At 40.3% G+C, this 18472-nt stretch overlaps 1 protein-coding gene across 2 annotated transcripts in view; it reads left to right on the plus strand.

Moving 5' to 3' along the window:
* The window catches only part of NT5DC1 (5'-nucleotidase domain containing 1), a 318179-nt gene that overhangs the window by 32484 nt on the left and 267223 nt on the right, over positions 1-18472 (plus strand). For both annotated transcript variants that reach the window (XM_075864237.1, XM_075864236.1), the window contains exons 2-5: positions 1676-1767; positions 6185-6256; positions 7039-7148; positions 13413-13492. In XM_075864237.1, coding sequence (XP_075720352.1) covers positions 1676-1767; positions 6185-6256; positions 7039-7148; positions 13413-13492 — 354 coding nt within the window. The remainder of the gene's footprint in view (positions 1-1675; positions 1768-6184; positions 6257-7038; positions 7149-13412; positions 13493-18472) is intronic.

An 18472-nucleotide genomic window follows, 5' to 3' on the forward strand; every position in this document is an offset into this window, starting at 1 on the left:
CTTCAAGAACCCCTTTTAATAAGGGATTAAACTCAGGAGCTTGGTACGTCTTTGGCTGAGGAAGCCAAATGTCAGATAGAAAGGATGGACCATATGCATCTCTAGCGATTGTCACCATCTCATAATTCTTACACGGATTAACCAAGTCTAACCATCTATTAAGTTGCATGGCTTTATAATATGCTAAAATTTCAGGTAAACCTAATGTGATGCGTTCTTTAATGCAATTGTACTTCATATGTCTAATGTAGTTCATGTATTTCATGTCTGTTCCTTTTACATTTACTAAAACTTAATAAAAAACTATTGAAACGAAGATATGTATTTACCACTATACAACTGGCTTGCATGGGAGCTTGTCTAAAACCTGAGATAGGCTCCTTTAATAGACGAGTTATAGCTCTGTCGTTCTATACTATACTATGACTATACCCAAGTGAAATATTTATACATATTAGATTTTTTTTTTTTGTGTAAGACACTGTTCACGTTATTGTCATAACTTTGGTTCTTAATTGGGCCTTGACCAGTATGATAGATCTGTTTTCACACAGATCCCATAAAATCCTGACTGCTTCTATTGACTGATAATGGGGTCCATCAGGTTTCTGTGCGGTTCCCATGTTTTGCCCGCAAGAAAAGTGTTACAAACTATATAATTCTGCTGTCCAAAAGAAGCAAAAACCCAAACGGAATGGAAAAAATGGTGATGCTTATAGAGCCTAAGCATCAATAAAAAAGGGTAATTTGCCCTTTCATTACCATAATCATCAGAATGTGATTGTGCAAGCGTCTGAAAATAAGGCATAACAGGGCACTTACTTTGTGTTACTTATGTAACCATAGTATATTGTGTGTGGTAAGTAGTTCAGCCATTAAAATGGGCATTTAAAGAAGCACTCCAGTTGTTTTTGTTTTTTTATATCATAAGGTACCTATCCCCCTAATATATATATATATACTCAGTGAGTATTACCTTATTTAGTTATTCCTTTCTATCTGAAGTCTTCTTTTTAGTTGGGTAATGTGACCTCACTCTGACCTGATAAAATCTACAGCAGTTAATGTAGACAAGAGTCAGCCTCTTCACTTCCTGATTTATGGACTGTACCAATCAGGTTCTCTACAGAGGGGATACAGAAACGACTGTCACTAACTACTGATGAGCAGACATATAACTATCCTACAGTTACAATCAAGGTGGTTGCAGCTCAGCCTCCTGACTTATGACAGTGTGACAGTTATGTGTCTGCTCATCAGTAGTTAGCTTGGTACAGTCCATAAATCAGGAAGTGAAGAGGCTGACTCTTCTCTACATTAACTGCTGTAGCTTTTATCTAGTCAGCGGGACGTCACATGACCCAGCTGAAGAGAAGACTTCAGATAGAAAGGAATAACTAAATATGATAACACTCGCTGAGTATATATATATATATATTGGGGGGAAAGGTATCTAATGATAGAAAAAAACAAAACGGAGTGCTACTTTAATAACTGATGATAGGATCACACCGCTACTCCTCAAAGAAATGCTTTGGGAAAGGCTCTCCTGATCTCACAGAAGAGATCACATCATAGTTTGTCCTTGGCTGTAAGAATAAATGTATAAATAAAAATGACAGTGTATATGTATATCTATGTTTTTAAAATAATGTTTCTTTTTTGTCTTTAACAGTTAATTTATGACAGTTTTGCTCAGTACCTAGTGGCTGAAAAAGGTTACAAGGAAGACTTGCTATCAGTTACACCTGAAGAGTGGGATTTCTGGTAAATCCTCTGTATTTATGATAAACAAATGATAAGATATTAAGTCACATTTATCAATAAATTTCCGCATTTTTGGGTGCGGCATTTTACTCAAAGTGTGTATATTCTGCTTTGCGGCATACTTATTAACCATTTGTGCAAGAATTAAGAACCATTTGTACCATGTTCGTCAGTTTGTACAAGTGGAGTGAAAAGTGGGCGCGGCTTACTGCTTGTCCAGGTTTTTTTTAAAGATTTATGAAATGCAATTTTTCAAAAGAAGACACAAAGGAGAGTAAAAAAGTTAGTTAGGCGCTCTTCACGACACATTTTAGGCAGACAGTTGAGACCTACATTGATATGTCTGTAATTGACATTTATTATTTAGAAACCTGTACTGTAGTGTATAGGATATTTTTAACGTAAAAAGCAGCCTTTATTATTCTGTGTAGTGAAAAAAAAATGTGTCTAGATAACCCTTTGGCTTAAGTTTAGCCTATAGAAACATATGGGGACATCATAGTATAAGTTTTTGTATTTTTTCCTATCCAAACATATACGTCTAATGTAGCCAAAAAACATGGTGTGAAATGGGCTTAAGATAAAGTATAACATGTTCATTTATTCCATACCTACTTATATAAAGACCCTTGAGTATAAACATACACAGATAAGAAAAAATTGAATGTGGCTATAGTACAACGTTCAGATGTTTTTGCCATGTCTCCGTCATAGTTTTATTTTTTTATAAATAATTTTTTGTGTTTTTCTAACTTTTTTTATTAATAAAAAAAACCCCAATAAATTAGGCTATGTTCACACTGTTGCTCGAGGCACCGTTTGGCAATTCCGAAGCATTTGCGCTCCATTGTGTCACGCTGTAGGGGTCTGTCGTACAACAAATCAGGCACAATCTCATAGTTTCGTTATGAATGGAAGCCATGATTCAGATATGATCTGAGCCTTAATGAAATTCAGATGGATGGTTACAAAAAAAGCTAGCTATAATGTCTCACAATAAATAAAAATAAATAAATTAAAAAAGCTAGCTATAAACAAACAATTTAATTGATAAGTAAGACATAAAGGGGTAATTCAGCTATTCCAACAGGTGGCATATCGTTTGGATATGCCCTCACTCGCAGTTTGTTAGGGGTTCGACTGCTAGAACTCCTACCGTTCACGAGAACTAAGTGGCCGAGGTGCCGCTCCCATCTAGGAACTGTGCAGAGAACTGCTAAAATAAGGGACTTCTCTAATATTAGTCCCACTTTCCTGTTGCAGAGTGGCAAACCAATGCCACTGTCCACAGCCATCTGATGCCCACTCTCAGTAGAACCTATGATAAGTAGCAGAGAGCTATTCACAGTTTAGCTGAAATACAACTCACGATGCCACAAGTACCGGCATAACAGTAGATACCCCAACGAGTGCGCTGGGGGCCTACTGAGGGCATCGGGTGTCGATGGGTGAGTCTGAACGTCAGATGCGAGAGAGAATTTTAAACATAGAGGTGGTCCTAGGTGGACAAAGCATAGGGTGCCCAGCTACTGATATCACAGGGGGCTCCAGTTTTCACTACATGGAAGTACTTGAACAATTAAACTCCGGTCCCTTGTGCATGAGAGGTTGCAACATGTTTTAGACTGTTGTGCTGCTGGGACCAGTGATCAGTTTAAAAGGGTTGTCTGGTTTAGAAAATCCTGTTAGGGAATTCAGAGTTAATAGAGGGGGATCCTCTGTTCAATATTCTTATCTCCATAGCCAGAATGGAGAAAGGTTCCTGGGGGACAATGCATTTATTTGAATGGGCACTGTGCAATGCTTATATTTTCGAATGTTGGTGCTGCAGAGAAATTGAACACTTATGGTCCTCTTACACGGTCTGCCCTGGGCCGTGTAAACGAGCGCCGATCAACGAGACAGCTCGTTGATCGACGCTCGTTTGCTCCTTTCACAAGGAGGTATGTATGGGGTCGAGCGCTCGTTGCTCCCCATAGATTATTATGTCGGCAACACATTTCCCTGCTTAGACAGGGAGATGTGCTGCCGACAACGATAATATTTAACTTTTTTAAAATGATACGATCAGCAGATAAAAACGCGTTTTGCTCGTTCATCTGCTGATCGCTGCCCTGTTTACACAAGGCAATTATCGAGAGAGCGTTAATAAGTTGCCTTGTGACGTGCGCTAAATTTAGTGGATTTTAAGCCACAGTTATTAACTAAAGTAAGGGAAAATGGAGTAAAATTTGTGGAGCAAGTCTGTGCCTCATACCAGACAGATTAAATAGACGCTCTTCCTTACATCCAAAGACTGAAAACTTGTACAGATCCAGTTCGTCTTACAGCTGAGATTATGGCGTAAATGCATTGAAAAATTTGAGGTTCACGCTGAATGCAATATTTATGAATTCTCTGGGCCACTTTTTTCTAATGCTGGCGTTGTTTCTAGTTTATCAACAGAGCATGTGTCAGTGTTAATACTTTTCTACCAAAGTATATTAGAAAGTTGTATAACTTTTCATTATGCAATGTTTAAACTTTATTTACATTAAACTGCAAAACCCTTTAACAATCAGTTCAACCATGAGGTAAACGATGCACCTACTCTCAGCCTCCTGACAGCGGTGCCATTTTCAACTGTATCCGCGTCCTCTGGGTGCAAATACAGTTGCAAACAATTGCAAAGCAGGTAGTAATTGGCTGCCTTCACGACATGTCCGGTTTGGGTCTGCAGCCTAGCAGATGTCAGTGGGCCAACGCAGGCGGCGCGTTGACATTACTGCATTTCTTTGCTCGGCGTGGGAATGGGGTTAAGTATGAGGTTTTTTTTATTTTTAGGGGTACAAAAGAGAACATCCCTGTGTGTGGGGTGCACAAAGGGGTGATTAAATTTGTGGGGCACAAAGAGGGGCCTTATTTCTGTGTGGGGACACAAAGGGGGCACGGTTACTGTGTAGTATACTAGGGCGGACACTTAGAGGAGCACTATTACAGTGTGGGGCTTAAATATGGAATAAAATTGTGTGGAACCTAAAAGGAGGCACTATTACTGTGTGGGGCCTAAAAGGATTCACTATTACTGGACAAAAAGGGCTGTATAAGGCTGTGTACACATGTCGCAGTGATTTCGCGTTTTTCCACGCTGTTTGCAAAATCGCAACTGATCTGCGCCAATTTGCCACAATTTTTGCAAAATCATGGCAAATAACACAGATTGGCTGCGGTGTGTGAAAACAGCCTTATTTGTCTGGTCACTATCTGGCACTATTGTTTTTAGGGTAACTATAGTTATGACACCTATATTTCTGGCTTTTTGAATTTGTTACAGTATTTCTGAAGTACAATATTTGGGGGCACTGCAACACAGCAGGTTTAGTAATGGGGCAGATGAGACCGCAACAGGTACAGCATTGGAGATCGCAGCAAGAAGGGGCGTTTGTGTAGAGGGTGAGAATAGGTGGGGAGGATGTAGTCGTGAGCAGAAGAAGTCTTCATGGTAATCTGAGTTGTATAGAGAAGGAAAAGGAGTCTGAACATATACAATCAGCGAAGACGTCACCTGTGAGTCAAAACTCTTAGGCTGGATTCACACGAGCATGTTACGTCCGTAAAGGACGGAACGTATTTCGGCCGCAAGTCCCGGACTGAACACACTGCAGGAAGCCGGGCTCCTAGCATCATAGTTATGTACGACGCTAGAAGTCCCTGCCTCTCCGTGGAACTACTGTCCCGTACTGAAAACATTATTACAGTATGGGACAGTTGTCCCGCAGCGAGGCAGGGACTCCTAGTGTCATACATAACTATGCTGCTAGGAGCCCGGCTTCCTGCAGTGTGTTCAGTCCGGGACTTGCGGCCGAAATACGTTCCGTCCTTTACGGACCGAACATGCTCATGCGAATCCAGCCTAACCATTAATGTGTAGAAAGAATTGCTCCTCTAAATAGATCGATTTAATTGTTTTTATGATGTTTAAATTGACTTCATAGATATCAGAAGGCAATGTTCAAAATGGCACTCAAGAAAAATGTGCCCTGCGCCCACCAATGTGTTAAAGCGGCCCTGTAAAATCCCTCAGAAATTGCTGTTGCTGGATATACATTGGGTCCCTTTAAAATAGCTGTGACCAAGCCACTAGCAATTTATTTTGCTGCTTGATGGGATTTCAGAGCTGTTTTAAAAAGCGGTTTGACTTTTTTCCTCCTAAGTATAATTTTTATATTATTATTACTGAATGGAAAAAAAAGAAAGACAGACAAACAAACAACCAAATGTTTGTGTGTAGCCCCAGCCTAAAACGACATTATACTGTATTTTCAAAAATTAAAAGAATAAATTCTGCTGACTCAAATTGCCATATGAGTGGGCTAAAATAACTGAAGGTAAGCTTTGTCCATAGTTACATAACACATTTTTCTGTTAATTGTTTTAGCTCCAAAGGCTTGGTGCTTGATTTGGAAGAAGGAAACTTTCTTAAACTTGCTGCTGATGGAACTATTCTCAGGTATCCTCCACATGAATATCATTTTTCTCCTCTTAGGCAATTTCAAGTAGATTATAGCAATTTGTGAATTTATTTCTATATATTTTGAGAAATTGCTTGCTTAGTGAGCTATCGCCTACATAAATTGCAAACAGTCATTTTTGCTGGATGAACTAATATTATAATGCAGCCTGTAATATTTTTGAATGACCGTACATCTTGGCGTACAAGTTAAAATTCATGATTGGTAGCCAGGCAGTGCTATAATCATATTGCTTATGCTTAGAAAGTGCATATTCTGCAACCTAGTCATTCCAATAAAAAAATGATTTCTCTTAGGTTATAGGTCCACTTTAAACAGGCTTATGTTGCGTTGGGGAATATATTTTACATTGACTTTTAGGAAACTAATAGTTGCAATTCTTAATATGAATTGTCTATAATGAAACTATATACTGTGTATAGGCTAATCAACAGAGATAATATAATAAAAATAGCATGTCATCCTAAAGGAGTTGTTTTACCAAGTCAAAACTATTATAAATAGAAGATGGCCTGGCGATCGGCTGATCACCAAAGGTCCGGCTTCTCTAACCACCATCAATCGGCTGTTGTCGCCATGGGAAGCCGCAAATGGCCATACGTTTGCCCTGCGGTGGTCGTAAATGTAATGTAAATGAAATGTAGTATTACATGGCAGAGTGAGAGGCACTTTTTGAGAGTGGCTGTCTACTCTGGCACATTGTTATCACGAGACAAGTTTAAACTTCTATTAATTTTTTTTTTCCCCGTCCTCTAAACAGGGCATGTCATGGTACTAAGACAATGACAGCTGAAATGATTGAAGAGGTTTATGGTGAAAAAAGGGAGTGGAAACATTTTAAAACAATCAATGGAACATATGCACGATCAGGTATGACATTACCACATGAGCAATCGTACCTTCAGGACATCATATGTACGTACACTTCTCCAACTGAGGACCCCACTTCTGCTTTGTATGACTCGGCGCAACCATATATTCTATTGAGAAAGGTTTAATTGCATTTATAAAATTAACCCTTTAATGACCAGCCTATTTTAAACCTTAATGGCCAAGCTATTTTTTATGTTTTTCCATCGTCTCATTCCAAGAGCTATAACGTTTTTATTTTTGCGTCGACATAGCTGTATAAGGTCTTGTGTTTTGCGGGACAAGTTTGTGTTTTTTAATAGCACCATTTTGGGATACATATAATTTATTGATTAACTTTTATTAACTTTTTTTTGGGGGTTAAAAGAAAAAAAGCAGCAATTTCGCCACACTTTTTTGTGTCCTAAATTTACGCCGTTTACCGTGTTTTATAAATGACACAATAACTTTATTTAGCGGGTTGTTACGATTGCAATGATACCAAATTTATAAAGATTTTGTATGTTTTACTACTTTTACAGAGTAAAATATATATATTTTTTTCAAAATTATTTGGTTTTGTGTCTCCATATTTGAAGAGCCATACATTTTTTTATTTTTCCGCCGATGCAGCTATATGAGGGCTTTTTTTTTACGGGACGACTTGTAGTTTTTATTGGTACCATTTTGGAATAGATGCAACTTTTTTATCACTTTTTTATCACTTTTTTTTTTTAAGGCAGGATTCACAGAAAACAGCAATTTTTGCATTTGTATTTAATTTTTTATGGCGTTCCCCGAGCGGGTTAAATAATGTAATAACGTTCTTAGTTGGGGTCGTTACGGACGCGGCTATACCAAATATGTCTAACTTTTTTTTTAATAATAATAAAGCCGTTTGTAAGGGAAAAAAGTGGGTTTTTCCATTTTTATTTTTATTTTCACTTTTTTATTTATTAACTTTATTAAACGTTTTTTTTTTTTTTTTTTACGAGTCCCACTAGGGGACTTCACTATACAATCGCCTGATCGCTATTATAATACACTGCATTACTTCTGTATTGCAGTGTAATACTGCCTGTCTGTGTAAAACGGACAGGCATCTGCTAGGCCATGCCTCTGGCATGGCCTAGCAGGCATTAACTGGGGCAGACCTGGGGGCCTTTATTAGGCCCCCCCGGCTGTCCTAGAAGAGACCGACACCCTGCGATCACACGCAGGGTGCCGGTGGGGTGAGAGAGGGAGCTCCCTCCCTCTCTCCAAAACCACTCAGATGCGTCGCTATTGAGCGCCGCATCTGTAGGGTTAAACAAGAGGTCGATACTGATATCGATCTCGCCCATTCGAGCAGGGAAGCTCCCAGCCCTCAGCTACCAAAGGTAGCTGAGAGCAGGCAGATTTAACGGCTCCCTGCTCTGTGTATTTATTCTGATGCAGCACCGTAAAAAGGCACCACACAAACCACTCCCCTCAAGACTAGTGGGAGTGGCTATTATTTTTAGAGGACCTGCTCACTCTCCTTCATCAGCGTTTCTGACCTGGCTGTGTCCATTTGTAAGTATGGCCTTTTTCGGTGTTTTTGTATATGTCCTCTTGTTTTTATCGGTTTTGACAGTAAAAAGGCTATGGCATCGGAATAAAGCCTGTTACTGGCCTCTGTAAAAATACTAATGGGCGGTCACTAACAGCTTAATGTTCAGCATAAATGCTATATTTATCAAGTTCCATTGACGCTTTTTTTAGTGTTCACAATATTTTCACCCGTGTTTGAGAAAAGGGGAGTGTTTTTTCCGTTCACCGCATATCCTGTATTATACTGAAAATGCATACTAGTGTAATCAGTGATCGCAATAACACGTTTACAGGAGATATTAATGCCTTAGACGCCTGGATTTCTATGGATTGGCAGGTAGGATTGGTAGGGAATTGCTATTCCCTATTCGCTCCAGTACAGAGATTCCCCTAGCCCAAAGCCGTACAGGTATGCCCACTGGGCTATTTAGGGCTGCAGTGAATGAAGTACAGTGTCAGAGCCTGGGAAACCACACAAGGAAAGTAGAGAGAGCCTGACCCACGGAACACTGGTTTTACTATAGGTGAGGAATTGTGCCGTTCAGTTAATGCCCAGACGGGCAAGGTATTTGTTTTATTTATATGCTGCAATTCTTGTATGCTGGAGAAGCACCTGTTTAATTTTGGACTGCAATAAAGTCAAGTGTGGGCTTTAAATCTAAAACGTTATTAACCTTTTTATTGCCAACCGCACTCCACCATATGCACAGATCTTGACTATAAATATATATACAGTACTGTGCAAAAGTTTTAGGCAGTTGTGGAAAAATGCCTCAAAGTAAGAATGCTTTCAAAAATAGAAGCGTTAATATTTTTTTCTTATCAATTAACAAAATACTAAGTGAATGAACAGAAGATAAATCAAATCAATATTTTATGTGACCACCCTTTGCCTTCAAAACAGCATAAATTCTTCTAGGTATGCTTGCACACAGATTGTGAAGGAACTCGGGAGGTTGTTTCAAACATCTTGGAGAACTAACCACAGATGTACTGTGTATGTAGGCTTCCTCAAATCCTTCTGTCTCTTCATGTAATCCCAGACAGACTCGATGATGTTGAGATCAGGGCTCTGTGGGGGCCATATCCTCACTTCCAGGGCTTCTTGTTCTTCTTTACGTTGAAGATAGTTCTTAATGACATTGGCCTTATGTTTCGGGTCGTCGTTGTGCTGCAGAATAAATTTGGAGCCAATCAGACGCCTCCCTGATGGTATTTCATAATAGCTCAGTATCTGCTCGTATTTCTCAGCATTGAGGACAGCATTAATCCTGACCAAATCCCCAACTTCTTTTGCTGATATGCAGTGCCAAACTTCCAAGGAACCTCCACCATGCTTCACTGTTGCCTGCAGACCATCATTATTGTACCACTCTCCAGCCCTTCGGCGAACAAACTGCCTTCAGTTACAGCCAAATATTTCACATTTTGACTCATCAGTTCCTATGTTTTCTTGCATAGTTGAGTCGCTTGGCCAGACTTCTCTGAAAAGTAGATGGGAGTACGTGGGTCCCACTGGTTTCTGCCAGTTCTGAGCTGATGGCACTGCTGGACATCTACCATTTAGAAGGGAAGTAAACACGATGTGTCTTTGATCTGCTGCCCTAAGTTTCCTTGGCCAACCACTGCGTCTACCATCCTCAACGTTGCCTGTTTCTTTGCGTTTCTAAAAATGCTTTGAAATCTTTACATGGGAGAGACCTTGCTGATGCAGTCTAACTACCTTGTGTCTTGTTGCTGTGCTCAGTTTTTCCATGGTGGACCTGTGACATGAAACTGACCTGTGGTGGATAAGAGACATTAACAGCAGAGTTTGGCTGTTCCTCACCCAGTTTTAAGCCTCCTACACAGCTATTTCTGTTACAGTTAATGTCTGTGTTTCAACCTACATATAAAAATGATGATCATTATCACCTCTTTTGTATAATTGATTAATCATACACCTGACTATTATCCTACAAAATCCATGACTTTGTGCAAGTATACCTAGAAGAATTGATAATATTTTGAAGCCAAAAGGTGGTCACGCCAAATATTGATTTGATTTAGGTTTCTCCTCTGTTCATTCACTTTGCATTTTAATTGATTAAAAAAAACAACTATTAACTTCTATTTTTTTCAAAGCATTCTTAGCTTCCAGCTGTTTTCACTACTGCCTAAAACTATTACACAGTTGTGTGTGTGTGTGTGTATGTATGTATGTATATATATATATATATATATATATATACACACACACATAGTAGCAGACCTTCTGCTGTAAGGGATGTGCCCACGCATCCCGGTCGAATTGCAGTTTTTGCATAGAATCTGTAAAAATCGCACAAAGAACACGATTTGTTTGTGACGACGTGTGAACACCGCCTCATTGCTGCAGCCAGTCAGCGTGAACAGAAAACACTGTTACTAAATACGTTTTCAGCATATGCCCTATATATTGTTTAGTGTAATGTGATTTTATATTGGTGGAGTTTATGTTTTTGGCAGTAGGTGGCGCTCCGTCAATATGACAAGGGCTGAACAGTTCCGCTGTGTCTATTTTTCAGGCTAAAACATGCATTTTAAAGAACAGCTTTAAAATATATTTTTTAATATGTACCTAAATTAATTTTATGTCCTCATGTTGTGCTGTCACATTTTCCTTTTTTTTTTTTTCTTTACGGTTTTCTACTTTATTAGCTCATGCTTACCCAATATAATTATTTAATGTTTCCCAATTGATTGTAAGGCTATGTTCACACAGAGTTTTTTTACGTGGAAACCGCGCCGCAAAACTCGTCAAAAATGGCCCGAAAATGCCTCCCATTGATTTCATATAAGAGACATGCCCTATCTTCGGGTGTTTATGCCTCTGACCTCCCATTGACTTCAATGGGAGGCAGAGAAAGCGTATTTTGCAGCGTTTTATGCCCGCGGCGCTCAATGGCTGCGGTCGAAAAACGCCGCGAAATCGGCGTGCAGGGAGAGGAAAATCTGCCTCAAACTTCCAAACGGAATTTTGAGACAGAAATTCCATCTGCAAAAAACTCTGTGGGAACATAGCCTTATATTAAAGTGCTATGAAGAAGTTTTTCCATATATCCTATTGCATTTTTGTGATTTTCAAACAAAATGTTATATTAGACAAAGAGAATTTGAGTAAATAGATAACTCAGATTTTGAGTTACTACTCCTTAACCCTAAAATGGTTTCACACTATTGTAAAATAAGGTGATACGGTTTGAGTACACTGAGTACTCACAATTGTTAAAATTGTGCAGCACAGATCAACTACACTACAGCGGGTCTGAACAAGGAGAATGTAGATGGCTGACAGTGATTGTTTGTGCAAGCAGCTCTAAAATGAGTTTGCTTATATAAAATTCATTGCTTAATGACTAATTGTTTACATTTAGCAGCAAAAATTGCAACCACATGCTTCCTATAACTTGAGTTGCTTTTAAAGAATTTTAACCCACCTTCCTTTGCAAAATGGATCTAGTCCATATACATTGGCAGGTTTAATGTGTGAACTTCTCATTTTAAAGGGGTTGACCAGATACGGACTATTGATGACCTATCTAGGTCACCAGTATATGATCGGCGGGGGTCCGACAACCGAACCCCGCACTGATCCGCTGCCTGGGCACCGGACGTCCATGCCGGAAGCAGATGGCTCTGGTCACAGGGTGGCGGCTGAGCTGCAGTACTGCAGCTCTGCTCCTATTCCTATTCTGCTCCAATTTAGCTGTATTTATCAGCGCCAAAAAAAGGCTGAAATTGTCCCCCATTGATTTCAATGGGAGTAAGAGGCGTTTTTTTCCTAGGCGGCTTTTAGCCGCTCGCGAGAAAAGAAGTGACCTGTCCTTTAGGCCTTATTCACATGAACGTGTGCGGTTTTTGCGCGTTGCAGTTCCGTGTCATGAGTATTTGCTGCGTGACTGCGTGATTTTCACGCATATGCCATCCTTATGACACACGGTTTTGATGTTTAGAAAAAGAAATGAAGGAAGTGCTTTTATTTTTCCCTTCATTTCTTGATCTACTGTTGCGCGAATCACGCGCGACACACAGAAGTGCTTCCGTGTGCTGCGCGTGATTTTCACGCACCCATTGTCTTCAATGGGTGCCTGATGCGTGAAAAACAGCCAAGTACAGGACATGTCATGAGTTTTACACAGCGGACACATGCTGCGTGAAAATCACGGAATGCCTGAATGGGCCCATTGACTAACATAGGTCCGTTCGACACGTTCGTTTGAATTAGGCCTTATTGCTGCGGTTTCTGCCTCTGACCTCCCGTTTTTTACCCACAGTTCTTGCAATAGCTTAAATGACCACGGGAGAAAGACGCAGCAGAAAAATCGGTGAAAACCGGGCAAAAAAGCGCAGGCAGGTCAAAATCTGCCTCAAAATTCCTGAAGGAATTCTGAGGCAGATTTTTTATGCATGCAAAAACCTCTGAGTGAACGGGGCCTTAGCCTGCCCTTGCTGAATGTGATGTACGGCCCCGATATATTGGGTTGACCACAACTGTTTTACGGTATGCTGTATTTTTGCCTTTGGGGGGGGGGGGTGTTCAAGCAGCTGCTTAGCAAACAGTGTTTAAAATAGGCCCTAATCAATAGTTGCAATGAATCTGTTTGTGGCTCAATTTTGCTTTATTTTATTTGTATTTTGGGATTTTGCTTATCATAATGTATCAGACCTAAATTCTGTTTTTTCCTGTTACAGCTAAATACTACTTCTATGACAACTATTTTGACTTGCCAGGAGCTCTTCTGTGTGCTAAAATTGTTGATTCTTTAGAAATGGTGAGTATAAAATCAACAATTTTGTGATTGCAAAGAAAATGTCACTTTATATATTTGGGATTAACAACCAGGGTATAATATTGACTGTTTTTCATATTTGGTACAAATAATCTGAGAGAAATATATTTCTATATCTATTTAATTTTTGCACCACTTTAAAAGAATAATAAAAAAATATCTACATGCCATTTTTATCTACATGACTACCTATTGAAGCACACCAGAATCAGTATATAACACATTCCCAGTATCAGGGGCGTAGCTAAGGGCTTGTGGGCCCCAGTGCAAAAGTCCTTCTTGAGCCCCTTCCCAAATTCTTATAACCGATAGCCCGCCGCTTTCAGCTGCATCTCTGTGTTTCCTAAGTGACCCAACGATGCAGCACTAGCAGCCAGGGGGGTCGCTAAGGTCTTAAAATGCCAGGGACAAAAGCCCCAACATATATGTCCGCCTCAAAAAAAATGTGTATGTATCTATATGTGTGTGTGTGTGTGTGTTTTTTATATATATATATATATATATATATATATATATATATATACACTACCGTTCAAAAGTTTAGGGTCACTTAGAAATTTCCTTATTTTTTAAAGAAAAGCACAGTTTTTTTTCAATGAAGATAACCTTAAATTAATCAGAAGTACACTCTTTACATTGTTAATGTGCTAAATGACTATTCTAGCTGCAAACGTCTGGTTTTTAATGCAATATCTACATAGGTGTATAGAGGCCCATTTCCAGCAACCATCACCCCAGTGTTCTAATGGTACATTGTGTTTTCTAACTGTGTTAGAAGGCTAGTGGATGATTAGAAAACACTTGAAAACCATTGTGCAATTATGTTAGCACCGCTGTAAACAGTTTTGCTGTTTAGAGGAGCTATAAAACTGACCTTCCTTTGAGCTAGTTGAGAATCTGGAGCATTACATTTATGGGTTCGATTAAATTCTCAAAATGGCTAGAAAAAGAGAGCTTTCATGTGAAACTCGACAGTCTATTCTTGTTCTTAGAAATGAAGGCTATTCCATGCGAGAAATTGCCAAGAAACTGAATATTTCCTACAACGGTGTGTACTACTCCCTTCAGAGGACAGCACAAACAGGCTCTAACCAGAATAGAAAGAGAAGTGGGAGGCCCCGCTGCACAACTGAGCAACAAGACAAGTACATTAGAGTCTCTAGTTTGAGAAATAGACGCCTCACAGGTCCTCAACTGGCAGCTTCATTAAATAGTACCCGCAAAACGCCAGTGTCAACGTCTACAGTGAAGAGGCGACTCCGGGATGCTGGCCTTCAGGGCAGAGTGGCAAAGAAAAAGCCATATCTGAGACTGGCTAATAAAAGGAAAAGATTAATATGGGCAAAAGCACACAGACATTGGACAGAGGAAGATTGGAAAAAAGTGTTATGGACAGACGAATCGAAGTTTGAGGTGTTTGGATCACACAGAAGAACATTTGTGAGATGCAGAACAACTGAAAAGATGCTGGAAGAGTGCCTGACGCCATCTGTCAAGCATGGTGGAGGTAATGTGATGGTCTGGGGTTGCTTTGGTGCTGGTAAAGTGGGAGATTTGTATAAGGTAAAAGGGATTTTGAATAAGGAAGGCTATCACTCCATTTTGCAACGCCATGCTATACCCTGTGGACAGCTCTTGATTGGAGCCAATTTCATCCTACCACAGGACAATGACCCAAAGCACACCTCCAAATTATGCAAGAACTATTTAGGGAACAAGCAGGCAGCTGGTATTCTATCTGTAATGGAGTGGCCAGCGCAGTCACCAGATCTCAACCCCATAGAGCTGTTGTGGGAGCAGCTTGAGCGTATGGTACGCAAGAAGTGCCCATCAAGCCAATCCAACTTGTGGGAGGGGCTTCTGGAAGTATGGGGTGAAATTTCTCCCGATTACCTCAGCTAATTAACAGCTAGAATGAAAAAGGTCTGCAATGCTGTAATTGCTGCAAATGGAGCATTCTTTGACGAAAGCAAAGTTTGAAGGAGAAAATTATTATTTCAAATAAAAATCATTATTTCTAACCTTGTCAATGTCTTGACTATATTTTCTAGTCATTTTGCAACTCATTTGATAAATATAAGTGTGAGTTTTCATGGAAAACACAAAATTTTCTGGGTGACCCCAAACTTTTGAACGGTAGTGTGTATGTATGTGTGTATATATATATATATATATATAGGAGACCGCATATATATAGCACTACGACCCTATTAATATAATAGGCTTAGATATAGGGCCCAGCTCGCTGACATTGCGGCTCCAGCGCTGGACCCAAAAAAGGTAAGTATAATAATTGCTTTGCTTTTTTATGTGTTACTAATTTTTTTGTGTGTGTTTGTGTTTTTTTACAGCTTTGGTTGTTGGACTACTTCAGATTCAAGGACTACTTCGATGACGAAATTTTTTTTTTTATTCTCAATAATATGGTTAACGAGGATTGTGTGTTTTTTTTTTTATTTTAATAAAATATTTTTTCTGTGTCTGTAGTTTTTAAAACTTTATTACTACCGCCTTAGCAATGGCCGATAACTGATTGACAGCGTCCATTACAAAGGCGGAACTTAATGTTAACTGGTGAAAAAGCTAGCACTGACTCCCATTTTTACCCCATCACCACCAGGGGTGCCGGGTGCCATCCACTAATGAGGGTCGAGCACTGGGGCGGCTGTAGGCTGGTATTACTAGGCAAGGAGATGTCAGAAACCACCCTGGTAATGCTAGCCTGCTGCTGTAATGTTGTATCTGGCTGGTTATGAAAAATGGGGGGTCCCCAAATAATTTTTTCCAATTATTTATTAAAAAAAATAAAATAAATAACGTGTGGGTCCCCCCCCATTTTTCATAACCAGCCAGATATAACATAGCAGGAGGGTGAGAAGGACCACGATTTCTGGCCTTTCCCAGCCTAATAATACCAGCCTGCAGCTGCCCCAGTGCCCAGCCACTGCTGATGGTTGGGTACTGGAGATTGCACCCGACTTTTACCGGTACCCCTGGTTGCGGTGGGTACCAGGGTTATAATGGGGGTTAGTGTTAGCCTTTACACTGGCTAACACTAAGCCCCCTGCCTTAGTAATGGATGCTGTCAATCAGCCAGCGGCCATTACTAAGGCGATAGTAATAAAGTTTTCAAAAATACAAAGACGCAGAAAAAATATTTTATTGAAATTAAAAAAAACATTCATCGAATCCGACATAGTCCAACAACCGAACCTGTAAAAAAACCAAAAACATTAGTTACTCATAAAAAAGCAAAGCAGTTATCATACTTACCTTTCCTGGGTCCATTAAAGTAAACAAAGCAGTGACAGTCTAAGCTGTCATTGGTTAGTTTACATCATGTGGTCCTGGGTTATCCCCATTCATAGACCTGCTTTTAAAAGTAGGACAATGAACTGAGGTAACCGGGCACCATGTGATGTAAACTAACCAATAACAGCTTAGAGCTGTCAATGCTTAGCTAACTGATGCTTGTAAGGGACGCAGGATCAACCCGAGATGTACCAGAATTCCGGTTCATCTCGGGTGCGTGCGGCACTAAAATAACCTAGTGCGGAGATTCCTTCAGATACAAAGGAGTCCCTTTGCTAGGAGTTATTAGCAGTCATTCACCTACTTTCAAAAGTAGGTGAATAATCGCTTCTATCCAGGTAAGGCACTGTTCACATCTGCGTTCGGCATTGCATTGTTCTGCTCCATCAGAGGAGCAGAACAACGAAAATACTGGAAGTGCAGGAGACAACCGGCACCCGACGGAACCCATTGACTTTAATGGGTTCCGTCGGGTGGTCCGAGGTTTTACTAGAAACAATAGCGCAGCATGTTGCGCTATTGTTTCCGGTACTTTTGGCTAAATCTGCGAAGGAGGCCCCTAACGGACTCTCCAACGCAGATGTCAATAAGGCCTGGGTAACTGATGCAACAGTATGGCATCCGTCACAGGTATATACGTTAAATGTATACCTTGGGGAACTCCTGACATCACTGTCCATATATGGACAGTGACGTCGAGAGCAGTGCTGGAGTCCCCAGGCAGAGCAGTAGTGTCTAGGGGCAAATACGGGCCTGGATACAGGGCCCAGTAGACAGTATCACACCGTATGTGCTGGGCCCTGTATCTAAGCCTATCACATAGTAGGCATAGATACATGGCACATGTGTGATCCTGTCTGCTGGGCCCTGTATCTACTTTTGAGTGAAATTAGATTGGCTAAACATTAGAAATATGAATTCGTTATAGGGTGGAGTTACATAATACAATTTTAAAGAGACATTAAAAAGGTTATCCAACTTGTTAAGTTTTTGTAAAAACACCTGCAAATGTGATAAAATAAAAAACAAATCGGAACTCACATTTTTTTTTTCCCCAGCGGTGACGCTCCAGCAACCCTCTCGGACCTTTGTTCTAAGCAGTCAACGTGTCGGCCTTACTGACGGCCTTACTTTACCCTACTGTAAGACCCTCCTGCCAGTTCCTTTCCTCACTCCCCACCCATTCCTCCTTCACACGGGCCCCTTTACAAACTGGTCTGGTGAGGGCCCTGTGAGAAGTAGTCTTTCCCAAATTTACGCCCTCCTTCTTACTCTTTCTGACCAGGCTCCCCATTTGTTTCTCAGTGGGAGGCAGATTTGGGGATAACATTTATTCTGAAACTGCATTATTCTGGAACATTTTCCCATGCATCAGCCACAATGTTGCATTAAACACCAGCCGTTCATATGAATGGCCGTTCATGCAATGCATGAATGCCCCTGGGAAACGCTCTTGCAACGCGACTCTTTGTTCTGGCACATAGAGAGTCCCGAGAAGAGAGATATTTGACGTCTATATCTGCTAACGGAGCATATTAACAGGCGTTCTTGAAGTGAGACAACCCCTTTAGGATTCTCCAAGAGAAGGTGTATGGGTAGCACAGTAGAACAAAAACCTCCAGGGCATAAGGGTGCAGGCCTCCAGGGATC

Source organism: Rhinoderma darwinii, chromosome 4, assembly GCF_050947455.1.
Source record: "Rhinoderma darwinii isolate aRhiDar2 chromosome 4, aRhiDar2.hap1, whole genome shotgun sequence".
In the NCBI taxonomy this organism is placed as follows: Eukaryota; Metazoa; Chordata; class Amphibia; order Anura; family Rhinodermatidae; genus Rhinoderma; species Rhinoderma darwinii.